Source organism: Taeniopygia guttata, chromosome 1A (genome assembly GCF_048771995.1).
Source record: "Taeniopygia guttata chromosome 1A, bTaeGut7.mat, whole genome shotgun sequence".
In the NCBI taxonomy this organism is placed as follows: domain Eukaryota; kingdom Metazoa; phylum Chordata; class Aves; order Passeriformes; family Estrildidae; genus Taeniopygia; species Taeniopygia guttata.
In genome coordinates, this window is record NC_133025.1 from 12437059 (window position 1) to 12454986 (window position 17928).

At 39.6% G+C, this 17928-nt stretch overlaps 1 protein-coding gene across 2 annotated transcripts in view; it reads right to left on the reverse strand.

Moving 5' to 3' along the window:
* RELN (reelin) overlaps positions 1-17928 on the reverse strand; it is a 276674-nt gene that overhangs the window by 65293 nt on the left and 193453 nt on the right. For both annotated transcript variants that reach the window (XM_030291632.4, XM_072919453.1), the window contains exons 22-27: positions 16502-16614; positions 9807-9944; positions 8955-9141; positions 5081-5286; positions 2097-2268; positions 1529-1729 (exon numbers count right to left, since the gene is read on the reverse strand). In XM_030291632.4, the coding sequence (XP_030147492.4) occupies positions 1529-1729; positions 2097-2268; positions 5081-5286; positions 8955-9141; positions 9807-9944; positions 16502-16614 (1017 nt within the window). The remainder of the gene's footprint in view (positions 1-1528; positions 1730-2096; positions 2269-5080; positions 5287-8954; positions 9142-9806; positions 9945-16501; positions 16615-17928) is intronic.

Sequence of the window (17928 nt, forward strand, 5' to 3'; positions counted from 1 at the left end):
GCTGATTTAAAGTTTCAGTTTCATTCTTCAAGCTATCAGTAAAATATTAGTTTTCCTTAGTTTACTGCAGAAATTCTACTTGAGCTGTGGAATGCAAAATGTAAAACAAAATCATTCATGTAAAATGAAATAATTCTAACAAATTGTTGTCTTTGAGCTTATCAATGCAAAATTATTCCAGTCTGCTATTTAAAATGGAAATTTCACACACTCACAAAAACATGCAAATAGGACTAACACATTTATGTGCAGGCTGAAAACCTTTCCAAAAAAGTATAAATTCAGTCCTTAAATAATAGACTTTATAAATAAGAACTCACTGTTCTCTGACACATTGTTATGTTTTGTATAGTTATGTTACATTGTCAAGTGCCTCTGTGATGGAAGGTGTATGTAACATCTTTTAAGTATTGATTTTTTTTTTTAACCCAGACAATTTCTTAATTGCTGTTGATCATCAAACCCAGAGAATGGACACTTAGTCACTGAAGTACAGCAAGGTGATGAAGAGGCAGATAGCATCTTTTCCAGGCTAAGTGGTATTTATATATTGAGATATCCTTGTGTTTTAAACAGTTTAAAGTATAAAACTACATGCAATGCTCACAAGAAAATTGTACTGAAATCCCTCAGTTTGAATAGCATTTTATTAGCTTATCTTTTAGTTGAAATTAGATTATTTTACAAATCCAAATATTTCTAACGAACTTTCCTATTTAAAGAACTGTGGGAATGATATTTGAAAAGCTGCCAGTAAACATCCGATCTTTTTAATAATTCCACTTGTAAATTATTCAGTGTCTGTATCCACCAATTATGTAAGGACCATGTATTTGTGGGGAGCTCATTAAAATTGCATTGCAACCAACTTCCAGAATTCACCAATGGGATTTCATTATAAACTCAATAAAATTTTGATTAGGGTTCAGAAACAAGAGCTTGTCAAAGCAAATACACTTTCTTTGGAGCCCATATTCTGATGTATTGTCAGACCACTGAAATTTCTGTAAGCTCTTTAAAGAAGAAAATGCTAATTAGAGCCTATATTCATTGACACAATAAAAGTAAATTATATGAAAAACACACACTGGAGTACAGAGCAGCTTGTAAGTCCTTAAATAGTTTAAAATACAAAAAAAAAATGTACCCAAACCACTTTGGAGCTTTTGTACTCACAGAGCCCCAGAAGGGATAAATCCTTTTTCACTTGACAGTGAAGTAGCATTTCCTAGTACCGACTTGAAAACAATGACAGTCACTTCAACCCACTTCTGAAATGTGCTGAAGAACAAAAACCTTTATAACTTCTCCAGAGGCATAAAAATGCTCTCAAGCACCAAGGTTTTGGCTTGGTGAGAGCAGGATGGCATTTTATTATGTATGGGTTTATACTTGTGCTCTTCATGTCTTTTTACACAATTGTCTAATGTATCACCTTCGTTTGAACTGTGGCCCAGTAGCATCTTGCAAGCATTGGCTCAGGCCAGTTTTACTGATATTCTTGCACAGATTTATGTTTAAGGAATACCTTGAACTGCAGGACATATCCAGGCTTCAGAGTTAAATCTCGAGTCACTGCAAACCGGTCTCCATCGGATTTACCGAACAGCATGGCAGAGGGGGTCGCAGAGCAGAAACTTTCATTTTTGGTCATCCCTTCATTGGCCAGCATTAACCATACACTCATCTGGTTCATAGGGTAATCAAATGCTGGCTTTTCATAAAAATTCTGTTAGAAATGAAAAGGAAAGCCAGAGGTATTATCCCCTTGCACTGTGACTTCAGAATAATTCCCAAAATTATGAACTTTTAAATTTTGCAATTTTTATTTTCTGGAGTTTTCAAAAAATTTTAATTTCCAAAACTTCAGTCTTGACTTTTTGCAGAGATGCATCATTACATCCTCTGTCACAAACCTTAGGAGCCTGATGATTTTGTGAAAAGACCCATGTTATTCTGACACATAGAGCTGCAAGCAATACAGTTGTCTCTTAAAACAGATCCAGAATTTTCAAAGAAAACTATATTTAAACAAGTCTCCTAACAGGATAGTTCCTGTTTCCTGGGGATACCCACAGCCTGCTCTTGCTTATTACCTGTGGTAGGGTGGGATTAACAACAGGAATGATGTGCTTCTGCTTCTCTGACAAAATGATGATGTCGTCGATGGCCCACTGATCGTACCCTTCCCCTGAGAACACTGGCTGCCACCAGCGAAACCTGGTGCAAGGGGTCTTGGCTGCAGCTGGCAGCTCCAGATAGACAAACCTGAGGAACAGAAATTGAGCAGAACTTCAGAGAGCACAGTTTGTAGAGAAATATATCACTCAACAGGGAAAAGAGGCAGGGAAGCCAGCATCTATCTTCCATGTACAAGTCCTGGGTAATTTGCATGTCCAGAGAAGGGCAAGGAAGCTGGGGAAGGGTCTAAGAGAGTAACTCGTATGAGGGGCAGCTGAGGAAGTTTGGGTTGTTTAGTCTGGAAAAAAGGCAGCTCAGCAGAGACCTCATTGCTCTCTACAACTATCTGAAAGGAGGTTGTAGTAAGATGGGAATCAGCCTCTTCTCCCAGGAATGAGTACATTGCCTCAAACTCTGCCAGAGGAGGTTCAGCTTGGACAACAGGCAGAATTTCTCCACTGAAAAGGGGGTCAGACATTGGGAATCCTTGGGCTGCCCAGGGAGCTTGAGGAGTCACCGTCTTTGGAATGGGTAAAAAAAACCCTGGATATGGGACTTAGGGCTGTAATTTGATTCATATGGTGATCTTGGGTCAAAGGTTGGATTTCATGATCTTTGAGGCCTTTTCCAACTTTAATGATTCTATGATGCTATTATTCTATTTTTCCATATATCTAGATACCTATTTATGCACTGCATATCAAGAAGCCTTCTTTTTCTTCTTGTCTGGGGAAGATGTAAACTCCTTAAGACAATGTATGTTTTTATGCTCCATTACTATATTGCCAAACACAATAAGAAACTGATTTGAGCTCTCTAGCTTTGAAATAAACTGTTCAGCTGATCCATGTTCAGCAAATCTTAATGCTTTTCTGATGCCAGGAAGTAATAGTCATATATGCTAGCAAAATTAATTTCTCATTCTCTTCTGCTGATTGTTCCTATTTGTAGACAAAAGCATCGTTCTGTTACAATGCAATAGATTATGCAGCAGTTTTCTTTGGGTAAAAATATTTCAGGCTTCCTATAAAGATCTTTGTAAAAGAACTTCAGATCTGCTCAGTTTGCTTTATGTTCAACTTAAAAAACCACCTCACAAAAATGATGTTAAATAAAAGTTCAAGATTCAAGCCTAATCATACTTATGTTAAAAAGTACAAGAATTAGTTACTTACCCAATCCTATTTTAGACAGCTTTTATATATATATATATATATATATATATATATATATATATATATATATATATATATATAAATTTATAAAAACACTTTCTTTATATCACATGTTTTTTTGTACCATGCACTCTGCTTCACTTGCCAGTTAGGCAAAGAGAGGAGAAGGAATTCTTTTTCAGTTCTTTTCCAGAGAATTCCTAGATTTACTGTTGGAGAATAGGAATCGGAAAATGATGTCTGGACCACATTTGAAACAAGAGAAAAATAAAATCTATATAGCAATGTTCAGTAAGGACCATCACTCTTCATTGCTTAGAATGGAAAATATTTTGTCTAGAAATGTAATGGACAGTCCAGTATTGAAGTTTTCATTATTTAGTTTCTTTTTTGCTGTGACTTTGACCAAGTAGAGACCATAGCACTCACCTAGCAAATGAGGGGAAGGGGATAGCTGTAGTTTGGATTTTGATAAGGCTTTTGATACTGCACCTCACAGTGTCTTTATGGACAAGTTGTCCACCTGTGGGATAAGCAGGTTCACAAAGTGCTGGGTGAGGGCCTGGGTGAAGGGCAGAATTCAAAGAGTTGTAATGAATGGGGTCACACCTGCCTGGTGACTGGTCACCAGCAGTATTCCTCAGGTTTAAACCTAGGGCAGTCCTGCTCAAGGTATTTATCAGTAATATGGATGCAGGAGTTGAATGCACCCTTTTGCTGACAATGCAAACTGGGAGGTGCTGTTGACTGTCTTGAGGGTCCTTGCAGTGGAATCTTGACAGATTGGAGCATTGGGATTGATTAATGGGATAAAATTTAACAAATGGAAGTGTTGATTCTGCACCTAGGATGGAGTAACACTGAGCAGAGTTGTAGGTCCCTTCTACCTGAAATATTCTATTCTATTCTATTCTATTCTATTCTATTCTATTCTATTCTATTGTATTCTATTCTATTCTATTCTATTCTATTCTATTCTATTCTATTCTATTCTATTCTATTCTATTCCATTCCATTCCATTCCATTCCATTCCATTCCATTCCATTCCATATTCAAGACTTTTATACTTCCAAGTGCCTAGATCACCTCTAGAAAAGAAGAGTCAAATTACAGAAGTCCTTCTGAAGTCAAATAACAAAAGTCCTTTTGCATTGCTCATTGCAATGCAAAATGATAAAATGAGAAGACAAAATTATTTGTATGTTTGGATTACAGGTAATAGAAATCACATTAACATCTATGCAGACAAATACAATTTAAATTTTCACCAACAAGGTATCTGACAACAAATTTGAATGGCTGAACATGATTTCTTCTCCTCCTTAAATATTTACTCAAAGGAGCTTTTGCTTCATATGACATTAATACATGTTCATTAGATCTGAAACCAGATTCAGAGGAAATGAAAGATTTCTACACCTCTTTTGGGCAAATTCTGTATTTACTTGCTAATATTTTGCAGATATTAGCATTTTAGTCATGTTTCACATAGAAGGTGACAGGAAATTTTATATTTTACTTAAGATTGTAAGGCCCACTTCCATTACATTTTTCATTCCTAGTGACAGGAGTTTACCATGCCAGCCAGAAAAAGTTTCTATATAATCATGACTTCTAAGCATTATACATTTGAATTATTATTTATGTTTTCATAAGTTGAGAACTATATATTTTTAAAAGCTGATGTAGATATGGATTACTTAATTTAGATCAAAAATTATACCTGGGTTTGCTGAAGTCAGAGAAATACATTTCTGCTAGTAGCTGCCAGTTGATCCCGCCGTTGTTGCTATACTGCAGCAGCACACCCTCTTCTCTGCTGTCGGGTTTATTGCATGAAGAAGTCTCTCCTCCAATCTGGATGTAAAACTGTACAAAATCCACCCATATTGTGTCCAAATCCCAGCTTACCAACTGCCTTTTTCCAGCCTACAATGCAAAGAAAAGAGGGACAATAATAATTTTATTATGGCACCTTCACGATAAATAGGCATATTTAAAGTCCATCACAGATGAATATTACACACAAAATTACACAACATGGAGGACACTGATTTCTGTATCAACTTGGCCTTTTTTGCCTTTCAATTATTCTGCTTGGCCATCTTTTATGTCACTGTGATTTGATCTCACAAGAACTTTATTATTTGATTTCAATATACAATGCAAATTCACAACCCAATTTCCACACCAAAATTTAATCTCACTTCCCCATGGTCCCATGTGACTTCAGAGTACAAAGAGCAGGTGCTGGATATACTGAATCAAACCAGACTAAATTTTTAAATATTCAAGTTTTTATTGATAATGCACAGATTAATAAAAAGGCCATTTCTCTAATCTTATTTCCCTGGTCAAATCTTGCACTGTACAAGGTTACCCAATCACCTGAAATCAGTTCCAGTACCTTGCTTGAAGTCCATCTCCTACACAAGAACCAGGGAGTGGCATTTTCTCTTCAAGCTTCAGCTGAATAGCTGAAATAGATTTGTTCCTACACAAAACTATATTCTTTTTCTAATAAGTGTTGTAAATCAGGAGTGTCTCAACTAAAAGCTGTGGATTTAGTTTCAAGTTTACCTAAGCATAGCTGAGAGAAACAAGGAGCGTTGTAAAACTCAGTGAACAGCTTTTCCAAGTATGCTTTTGAATTTAGGAGGTCAACGTGGTCACTGTGTGCATATTTTGAAGACAGAGCATGTTTATCAAAGAAAAAACTTTAAGGTTTAAGATCCTTTTATTTTAACTGAAATTATTCCAAAGTCCTCTTCCCTTTGTGCCCTGGGACTTGAGGCTGAACTTGTGGACTTCCACATCAACAAACCTACAAGATGCTGATATGGAATATGAAGCTGCCTGTGGCAAGGCAGGACACAGGATGGGTGTGACCTGCACACCCTGCATCTGGCACAGCCCTGCCCCAGCACAGCATCATGCTGCCACAAGATTTTATAGGTAGGGCAAAGCCATTTGTGCACAGCTGGAGAGATGATGCAGGGATCATATTTCTGCATTTATTAAAGTAGCTTCAACCTGGCACCATCCCCAAAATAGACCAGGACTGTCATCCTGCCTACTCTTTATAATTCCCTTTAAAAATGTGTTTCTGTCCATCTCCTAGCATAAAAAAGTTTAAAAAAGGAAAACAAAGGTTAAGTTATGACACCTGTGTTTTAAGTAATGTTTGTGTTTTTCTCTTTCACTTGTACATTTGGGATCCTCATGACAAATTCCAAATAAACTTGAGATAAGCAAGTGATGTCATCTAGCTGGATACAAGTAACAAGATTTAGGAGCTGAGATTTAAAATATCATCTGTGTTTTTTAATAAGGTGACAGATGAATTTAAATCCTGTTCCATTCACCACGTCTTTCTTCGTTCACAGCTGAGGGTAAACCAAGCAGAGATAAATGTTTACTGCTTTCTTAAAACTTTGCTTGGCTGGTACAACAGCCTGGGCGCTGAGCTCATTTGTGGACCCTACCAAATAGGCCACCTTGCACTGTGAGACTGACCTCTGGAAGCTAAATGGGGGTCTGAAGTTTTGTTGGCTTGTACCACTGAAGACAAGGCAATAAAACCTGTGAAGAATCCTCTGACTCTCAAAAAGCTCATACAGGATACAACATACTGATTTAGTCTGGAATTCTTCTTTTTGTTTTGGTTTATTTGGTTGTTTATTCCCAGCTGAGACAGGAATTCCCTCGTGGATGGTGCCATAAGTGAGAACTCAGCCTTGGATGCAGCCCTGAGCTTCTGGGTGCAGCGCCATGTGGCTAATGCTGGCCAAGGGGACACTGATAATCTCTGGCTACTTTGCTTTCACAGCAACATTGGAGACACTGGAATTTGAAACTCCCACCATCAAATGGAGCCAGTAGTGGGTAATAAGGATGAAAACACTCTTGCTGTCCCATGGGCTGGTGTGTCCTGGCTGGCTGGGAGCACCCCAGCACACTGACCTGCAGTGGGCCAAGCTCTGGCCCTAAAAATATTAGAGATGGGCTTTCTATATCTACAGCCCACAGCAGGTCTGCCTGCCAAAGGGTAATCACAGAACCAGGTAAATTGAGAGAGAGCATCAGCAACATAAAGCCTCAGGGGAGTTGCAGGGTCTAATTGAAAGAGCTCTGAATTGTGAACACACCTACAGTTGATTAAAATGAGTTGTAAAACAAAAGATATAGAGGGTTGTCAGAACAAAGCCAACATTAATTCTGGCAGCAGTAATTGATTATGGCAGCAAGCATTAGACATTCAAATAAAAAAATGGCTGTTTGAGCAAATGAAAAGAAATGTGAACACCCCCAAACAATATAGAACTGTTTGGCAAGTATGAAAATAATTTTTTATTATCTGCAAGTATGGCCCCTAGACACTCTGAGAAAGATCTAAACAGAAATTAAATAAACCACCTTCTGTTGACAGCGCACAGACTGCTACTACTCAAGAAATGAGTGATAACATAACCCTTAGAGATCAATAGAAAGAAGCCAAGAATTTCTAAATGAGTTTTTCACTCCTCCTTAGCAGGAATCAGAAGAAAGATCATAGCAGGTTAATTCTAATTTAGCAAACTACTTTTGAGAAACCTGGCATAAGGAACGGAGCCAGAAGGAAAAACATCTAACAGGGAAGACAATTAAGTATAAAAATCCAATTATCACAATTAGCTAGTTATACTGATTGGTCTATTACGAAATTTTCAGCTCTATTTCCAGGGGAGCTGGATGTGAGACTATGTAGGAGTGCTGAAAATTATTTCATGGGTTAGATTTTTGTAATGAGGTAAACAACACACAATTGCACAGCACTGCATATTGGGTTATTCTTCTGGGACTAATCTGGCTCTCATGACAGCAGTGGCAGTTTGATCAAACCTTTAAAGGAGAAGCACATAGCTGCATTTATACTCTTCCTTTCAATTAAGAACAAAAAAAACCTTAGTAAGAGACCTGAGGAGCAACAATACAAAAATAAAACTGTGATTACAATGCATAATCTTACATTTGGTCATAAAGATCTCTTATTTTAGCTATAATTGCTACTAATTAGCAGAATTCCCTATATCTTTTTCCTGTTCTATTATTTTTTTGTCTGCAAAGTATCTAAGTTATACAAAAGAATATTCTCCTTCAGGTTAACCATTTTCTAAAAGCCTGAGAAAATGTGGGTTTTTTTCAGTAGTTTTGTTCCTGTGACCTCAAATTAAGCTGCTTGTGCCCTGGAGAGCTAACCTTTCCCCATCTCTTACCCAGGACAGTACAGAAGAAACAAATGGGAGCTGCTGGATGCTGAGAACTGAATCTTTAAAAAGAAAATGTACAAGACATTGTGAATATACACACTTCCCAGCACACTGGCAATTTACTACCTTTCATTACAGCTGCTATTTCTTGAATACATGTGCATGTGTCTTTCCCTGTCTCTTTTGATTGCTTTGTTCTTTACCTGCCGAGCACAGCTGGGCTGTTTAACACACTTCTAATATTGTGCAGCTTTCTGCCATCTCCTTTTTCTTTGCCACACAGCCACATTATGCTCCACAGAAACCTGCAGTGTGTGCCTTTATCAGTCTCCCAGCCCTCTGTAGTACCTTGTTGAAGTAGAGTGAGGAGCCAGATGAGATGACCCCACAGCCCTCCTCAGGCTTGACGATTTCTCCCCCAATAATTTCCTGCCACTCCGTCTTCAGGGTATCTGGGTTCTCAAAATCAGACATGATGGTTGAAGAAAGGGGATTTTCAGGCTGACATTCAGTACCCCGAAACCCTGAATCACACCTGGGGGGAAGTGTAAACATAGTAAGTTTTAAGGACTTTATTTGATACTAGCAATTAGTTAAGGTAGTGCACTGACCTTATAAAATTCAATGTGGACAACCATAATTGAAAAAAAAAAATCATTCTGGATTTGTAGTTTTGTATTGTGGAAACAAACCAGAATAACTGGAAAACGGAAAAACCCTGCATCTTTTTTTTTCTAAAAAAAAACCCCAAAACCCCCTGTGGTACCCAGAAAGTTTGAAGCTGGCAGGGAGTAGCAGTCTGTGTCCTTGGTGGAGCACCCATTCTGACAGTGGCTGCCAAGCAGAGCTGAGTTGGTCCCTGCATCCTTCTGACTCAGCGAAGCAGCTCTGGCCCTGAGTCAGGGCTCTTGTGCAGAGGGCTGCAGTGGCCACCAGGACCTGCAGCAGGGCAGCCCTGTGCCACTGAAAGCTTTTCCAGTGCTTGGATCTGCCAAGGGTAAGGGTTCTTGGACAGACTGGTGTGGAGCAGCTGGCTGCTAATGCTGCTTGAATGGCCAGCCCCGTGTAGTGCTTTTGTGTTTTTAAAATTTTTAATACAAAAATAAGAACAACGACCAAGAAAAGGAAAGTATGGTAAATAGTAGGGTGCCTGAAGTATCAGGAGGGCATTGTTAAGAGGGTCTGACAAGTGCTTCATACCTGCAGACACCGTGGTCACACCAGCCATGCCCGCTGCACATGTTGGGACACTGCTGGCCAATGTAGATGTTGTCCAGGGCCCACTCATCCTGGGCTGTGTAGTAGCACTGACTCCAGCGGAAACGTGTGGCACTGGACCTTGAAATCAACAGCAATGCATTCATTTTTAATTCTTTACAGAATGGCAGGAAAAGAGGTAAAATGTAACAAAAAAAAAAAATTAAGTTAGTATCCCAGTCACAGCCTAGGCTGCAAAGGCTGGCACAATCAAAGACAGATTCTTGCAAATTAACTTTCTAGAAGATGCCACTCACTGCACAGGGCTATATAATGGACTTTCCAGTGACTGATGACATTTCTGAGGAAGAGCACATTGCAGGGATTTTGAGAATTACTTTAAGGTAAACCTAGCTACAAATATTACTGGATTTTTATTGTGTTATGGTTGAAAAACTGGGAAGATGTATCTAGGGCATGACTGTTTTTTATATTTTTGGTCACAGTTAACAGGTCATAAACTGTCTAAAGAGGTATCTCCTCTTTAAATATTTATTATTTAAACAATTACTAAAGTTCTTGAGTGTAAGTGAATACCAACTATTTCCATTCAACAATAGTTGACTTTTTTTCTTGTATATATATTTTTTTGTCAGGATGATTCTAAACTAGATTTTGCTCATATCACTGGTGACATTAAAACCACAAGTTTTTGACAAAAATCCTGTTTCATCACACCTATTTTTTTTCTATACTGCAAATAACTTGCTCTTGGCCAACAACCCAAAATCTGTAACACCCAAGGTTTGTTGTGGGGAATCATCAAATTAAATATCTTGCCTAACTAAGCTCTGGATATTTGTAATATTCTTCAAGCACAAAACCTTGCTTTAGCTTCTCCTTTCTAAATAGTTTTATCTTCAACAGCTTGTTTTTCTTTACAATAGTAAGTTAGCTAATATTATCCATTAAAAAATGCTTAGTGTTGGCCCTTTAGGAGATGGTCCAATGCAACATTGACATTTTCCATGGGAGTGAATCCTGCTATCCAACCCCAGCATGACACCCACCACCCTCAAAAGCCAAGGCTGGAGAAGAAAATGAATGATAAGAAAAGCAATCTTTGTCATCATCAAGTCTTTTCAAGATGCCCTGCCAAACTGTGGACATCCAAGAGGTTACAGACATTGGCTGGTGGCCACTCCTAAATAGGGGATACAGAGACTCTCCACTCCATGCTTGTGTCAGAATGAGATTAAGAAAATAATGTTGCATGTGAAGTGAAACAAAGATGGGAAATGGTTCATCATGCTGGAGCAAAAGGGGCTGTGATGGCTGCATAACAGGTCTGGGTAAAAGGGGTGGTGGTGGCAATGTGGGCACTGAGGCTGGATTGCATTGTTGTGGGGAGGTAAGATGGGGAAAGCAAGGCTGAATGAAGAGAACTAAAAATCCAGTTTTAAAATGGGACAGGCCTGTGTCTGGCCAAGGGCTGGTTGGGGGTGCTGAGGATGAGAAGCAGGTGGCTCCTATTAGAAGCTTCTTTTCTAGCTTTTTTCTCAGCCATATGGTTACTTTATGATGACACAGGATATAATGTTGTTACTCTCCTTAGAGATACAAAGCCCTTTCCCCACCCCCAATAATTTATGTAGAATAAACTTATTAAAATGAATATTGTAAAGGTGGCTGAGCCACCTGCTCACATGTATGGAAGTGAAAAATCGTATGGAAGTGAAAAAAAATATAGAGCAGGCCTGTGCAGCTGAAGAGGACAGAGTGGCAGAGCAATTAGCCACGCTGGCACATATGAGGAGTTTGGTACATGTGTGGATAAATTTTTAAAATGCCAGTTATGAATTTCTTTAAAAAACAAATGAAGCTGCCCAAGGGCTTGATTTTTAATTGAAATGACCCTTGTTGCCTGTTTTAAGTATCTGTTTGATATTGCAAATACTGTAAGCATTTTTACAGCACTCAGAGTTAATCTGCAGGGGCAAATCTGCTGATTAAATACTCCCTCAGGATATAATGTATTGATGGGTTACATTACAAGCGCTATGAATTATCCATTAGAAGTGTGCAAGGCCAGTAATCAGCACACGAAGGATTTCTTAAGCTTGTGAAGGCACAATGGGCAGTCAATATTGACTGTAATTATTTACTGTTTATTTTTGTAGTGCTCTGAAGTCAGCACATCACTTTGGTGCTGAGGTTCATGTTTGCATCAATGGCACCACAGAGAGCCCTGACAGAGGCTGTAGGCTCTGGAAAGAGCTGTAGTGACTGGTGTTAACTCTAATGTGTGCTGAGGAAAATGACAATACTAAAACCAAAGAACAGTGTTAGAGCAGTAAAACACATCCCCTATGAACTCCCAGCACAGTAAAACTGTGTCATGTTATTTTCCTAGGTAGCAGGAGGGAGAACACTGTGTTCAGACATCCATTTTTTCCATCAGGGAGGGTGTATGGGTGGAGTTGGGGTGTGAGACCCTTCAGCCCTGGGGTATTTACAGCAAACCAGGGGAGATCTACAGTGATACAGAGGCAATTTCACCACGCCACGGAAGTCTCATGGTGCCCAAGTGGTGGTGCCCCCTAAGAAGAGCTTGATGTGGCATTGATGGCGTTGCCTTGGCTGCTGCCAGGTGCACATGGCCAGGAAGGGTGGCTGTGCCGGTGCATCAGGGCTGGTTCTGGGCACAAAGCTCACTCCTGACCTACACAAACAGTGGGGAGAGCCCAGCCCTGTGCAGCGACAGAGGACACCTCTGTGCCCAGGGGAGCACAACACCCGGAGCCCCCGCTGAAGATCCCAGTGCAGCTCTGCCTTGGGGCTGCTCCCAGGGCTGGGCGTGCACAGAGCTGCCCCAGAGCTGACAGCTCATTGCTGGGGTTCATGTCCATTTCACCTGACCAAAATGTTTCCCTGGGGAGTCTCATCATCCCATTCCTGCTGCCACCCTGCCAGGTGCAGAATTCCATCTGCCTCCTTAGGATCCAGATGTTGGCTGCACATCAAGCTCCCCTTGTTACTTAGAAGTTGCCCCAGATGAATGCAGTGATGCAGGGGTGTTGTTTCTCTCATTTGAGGGGAGGGGAAGAAGGGAGGAGGCTCATTACTGCCTGAAGATGAACACGTTGCCCAAATGGAGGCATGTGCAGCAGCTAGAGGCTGGGGACAGTCCCCAGGGAGCCATTTGCCAGCAGGGAGGAGTTATTTTTATCTGCAGACAGACAGCTCTCCCCTGGGGACAGCTTTGCCAGGACAGGAATCCTGTTAACCCCAAGCTGCAAGGGACAAGGGGCTGCCCTCGCCTTCCCACCCAGCCTGCTGCCAGAGGTCCTGTGGGAAGCAATGCCACTGTCACATGGCTGTGGGCAGGGAAAACTTATAGATTCAGGTTCCTCCCTGGGTGAGGGATAATGCAGGTTAGGCTGAAGTGACAATTGCAAAAGCAATGCTGCTGAAAAACCACTCCTGCTCACTGTTTCTGAAAGCTTTCCAAGGCTGCTCTGCATCTCAAGGTAACAACAGCTTAAGAGGATTATGCTGTTAAAAATGGTAATCAAGCATTTAAAAAAGCCATGTTAATTAAGAAAAGAGAATAAGGAGATGAGCGTCAGCTGCATTCTCAGTGATAAAACACTGGCTTTCCAGACAGTCACCATTTGGACATCTATTGAAATGGGAAGTACAGCACTGAGGAGCTATGAAAGCATTTCTTACATGCAAAATAAACTTCCCTAGTTCCTCATGGTTTTTTTTTTTTTTTTTTTTTTTTTTTTAATGCTACTGGAAAGCAATCTAGCTCTCTAATGACATTATATCTAAGTCAAGTTGATGTCAAATAAAAGTAATTTTTGTTGTGTGACATTTTACATAAGCACAAGGAAATCATGTCCCAGAAGTACTGCGAGTGAAATGATGTTCTGTTATAAAATGTTTCTGATACGTGACTTAAAATAAAATCACTGGCTTCCCTCCTGATATTAAAAGCCTTAATGATTTAATGCAAATTTGTGGCTGGTAAAATTGTATTTGCTACCTTCTAAGTTACCATAATTACATTTACCCAATTATCCTGAAGGTCTCATTCAGTCATTAGGTGTTGATTTGTTTATGAAGTCAGCAACTGACAGCTGCTTGTATCTCATTAAAGCCTGTTCACATGTAAATGCCTTGCATAAAACTGAAATTAATTTTCGTCAGTGTTAGAAATGTTCAGTTCAAGTACAATACAATTTCAGTGAGCAGGTGCTTACATTTCATTTCTTCAGTACAAGTCTCAATCTTGCAGCAGTTTTCTACCATCCCAAATCTCACATAACATGGGAAGCTTGTAAACTCATGCTTGCTAGATGCAGAACATCTACAGATCTGCAGAAATACCAGCACACCCAGAAAGTTTTACAAGAGAAATAGGTGCTGTTATGAACAATTTTCCAGCTGCATGAGCACAGTGCCACAGCCTGACACTTCCCACACGCCCAAGGAGCAAACCCCCAGCTGAGAGCTGTGCACCCAGGGATAAAAGCTCCAGCAATCACAGCAGGGCTGTGCAGGGGTGTGAGGGCATGCAAGGGCCAAAACAAGGCTAATGAGACATTTCTGAGACCTCGTTTAGGTGGTTGTTTCCCTGTGCACTATGCACAGGGCAGGCTGGGTATTTGGCAGCCTTTGTCTTGTGTGGTTGAAACAGAAGGAAGGTCCAGAGATTCCTCCCCCTCAGCCCAGCTTTGGGAAGGCAGAACACCTTTCTCTGCCTCTACAATCTTCTTCCTGGCCATCACTAAGGTTTTGCTTCTGTGTGGTGGTTGCAGTGGATGCAGGTGAGGAAGGGGTAGGAGGAGGAGGAGGGAGGGCACCCCAAAGAGGAGCCCTACAGAGCATATTCACTACCAGGCACCTGGAACGATGCTCTCTGCGTGGCTGGGCTGGCAGTGGAGAGCTCCACATCAAAGTGTCACCAATAATGCCCAGGTTTTGGAAAGGCAGAAACTTGATCTCTGCTCACAAGCCTGTTGTAAAAACCTGTAAAAAATCCCCTCCCAGTCTCAACCCAAAGGAAAGGTTGAGCCCTTAACCTGCTCTTTGTCATTGGAAAGGAATGTTAGAAAGAGGGGAAAAGTGGTGAGAGAGGTGCATGTGATGTGCTGGATTGCATCTGATGGGGAACAGGCAGCCACCCTTCCTCTTCATCCTGATAATACCATAGCACAACACAACCCAGAAAATGTGTTCTATGAAGAGCAAAGAAATTTTCAGTGGTAATTTGTACCTTAATTACAAACAAACTCTGCTAACAGACGGGAATCCCTTCAGATACAAGACAGAGTGTGAAATATTTATGATTTGTGCACAGCATAGAACAGGAAACCGGCTATTACTTCATCATAATTTCTCCCCACAGTCTCCTAAATTAAAATGGAGTTATATGCTTCTGTCACCTCATATGCTGAGAAAAATTATTAGATTCTAAAGAAAAAGAGAGCCACAACAACGTTGAGTACATTATATATTTTATAAATTAGGAATAACTGCCTGCTTTGGAATGTAACCTAAAAAATGGTAGATGCTTTTTAAACTCCTAAATCCTGTGTGAACCACAGATTTTGGGGATGGTAGCACATACTGACATGTAAAATTTCGTACATTATAATCTACAAAGCAGTTCTTTATAGACTTACTTGCACCATTTGGTATTATCTGATATGATATGTTCTAAGGAGTCAATATTTGCCTTTGATGTTTTTCCTAGAAATAGGAAATTCTGAATATTGGCTGTACAGCAAAAAGGGCCACTATGTTGAAAGAAGGATTCATTGTGGTGTGATTGATGGAAACAGGCTGTGCTGAGGCCATGCAGAGTGCAAAAAAAAATAATGATGGGGAAATACAATGATGACTTAATCTGAGCAAGCTCTCATAGCAATTGCTGTGATGGATTCAGATCAAACATAATCAAAATGTAACTCTAATTGCAATAATTAAATTCTCAAATGAAGGATGCCCTGAAGATTATTGGGATTTATGACAACTTTTTATTTGTATGGTATACAAATAAATATGGTATAAAGATTTAAAAATAAACAATGAAAGAAACAATTCAGTTAATGAAATATTTTAGGGGAGGCAAATCCAGTTTGATTATAACAAGATGAATAGGTTTTCTAATAATTTTTGTTTCTCTTTTTTTTGCATGAGAGAATGTTATTTTATAAGACATGCTATAAAAAGAAACAAGAGTTAAAAAATTCCCAGAAATTAATCATTAGCTATTGTTTATACAGGGCTTTGGTCTGAAGATGCAAACAATAAGGAATGCGCAAAATAAAAATTAACAATCCAAATAAAGCCTTCCTCCAACAGGGCATTTATAGACAAGTGCCACTATTTTTGAAAAGTCTGAACTCTATTAGGAGAGTCAGAGTATGTATTAAAAACAATCCTAAACAATAGTTTCTGTTGACTTCATCAACATTTCATTCTCTAATTATGTAAGGAATGCCTTTTATGGGAAATACCTGTGGCTGGATCAGCCCACTGCACCTATTGGCTTGAGTATGACCTGCAGATGACTTGGTATTTGTCACAGCAATTGATGTGACAAACTGTATGCACAACAACCCCCCTACCATTCCCCCCCCCAGCCCCCCCCCAAAAAAGTTTAAGGATAGGAAATAAATGCTTACCATGTCTTCTGTGGTAAAAGAACAGTGATTCTCCTCCACTGAGTAAATTCACTGGAGTGGTAAATACTTGCTGATGTAAACTCCTGACAGCTCGGCATACTGGGAAGGCATTCCTTAAAATAAAACATTTCAAAACCAAATTTAATGTTGAGGAATAGCTGGAACAGAAACAAGGGTCAAACATTCATACAGCCAGGAGCTTGTCTGGGTCCAGATGCTGGAGTGAAAGACCCATAAGAGAAAAATCCTGACATGATGCAGATAAATTTCTCAGAAAACTAGTAAATACAAATCTATTTAAAGAGTTTAGCATTCATGACTAGCAATGTTTTGCTTTCCTCCATGAGGAATGTCTATCTCTTTTTTTTTTACTATCTTCACCCCAACATCCACTGTGGACTATGAAGTAAGACTACAAGACCACTATGAAGTAAGTCTATGAAAGTGACCTCCAGACGATTATAAAGGTCATTTTAGAGACCTGCTTGTGAGGCTTTGCCTGGGCATGCTGACTGGCCCCACAACCTCCATCTGCAGTGGGGAGCAGCAGTAGGAACAGGCAGAGCCACACCAGAGGGCCCAGCCACAGCCTAGTGAAGTTGTGTCCTTAGGTGCTTCCCAAGCTCTGCAGCTGTGTTAGTTTTGAGACCTACGGCACGCGGTGTAAATTCTTCCCTCCTGCTTCCATAACTATTTCTGCATCTAATTCAGATTCCTATTGTTGAGGTCTGTTTCCCAAATTCTATTTTTTTTAAATTCAGAAAATATGATTGTTCACATTTTTGTAATATTAAATATAAATGAAGTCCATTATCCCAGCTTCTTACTGTTTTCTAGCACTGCCCTTCCAATGTTACTTCATTTTTTGTAATATTCCATTAATTATTTACATTTTTCCAGAACAGCACCCAAAAAATTGGCCTATAAAGTATTAATAGAGTGCTTGGAATTAACTACCAACCTATATGATCCTCTTCTAGCTACCAGTTCAGAATCCCTTCTGCCCTTTCCTGCCACAGCACAGCTTCTCCTGACCATCCCCACGCACCCAAGAGTATTTCACTGGCCACTGCTGTGCTCACCCCCATGAAGGGTATTGGGCAAGAGAGAAGACACCTGCTCATGCAAGTAGCCTACTTTGACTGTTCTGAAACTAATAATAAAGCAGTGACTCTCTACAGAAGTTATGGCAATTAAGAATTTTGTATAGTTAAATTATACAGTTATAGTTGTGTGTTAAATATGAAGGGCAGAATATATGATTTTACAGAGAAATTTATTGCTCAAATATCTTAGAGTATTAAATGAAGATCTGAGACCTTATTTTGTTGGGATTTTTTTTAGTAGATTTTCTAAAGGCTTAGTTTCATTTCCAGCAATTTTTAAACATTTTTTCTTGATTCATCTCCCCTAAAAGATTGTAGAAA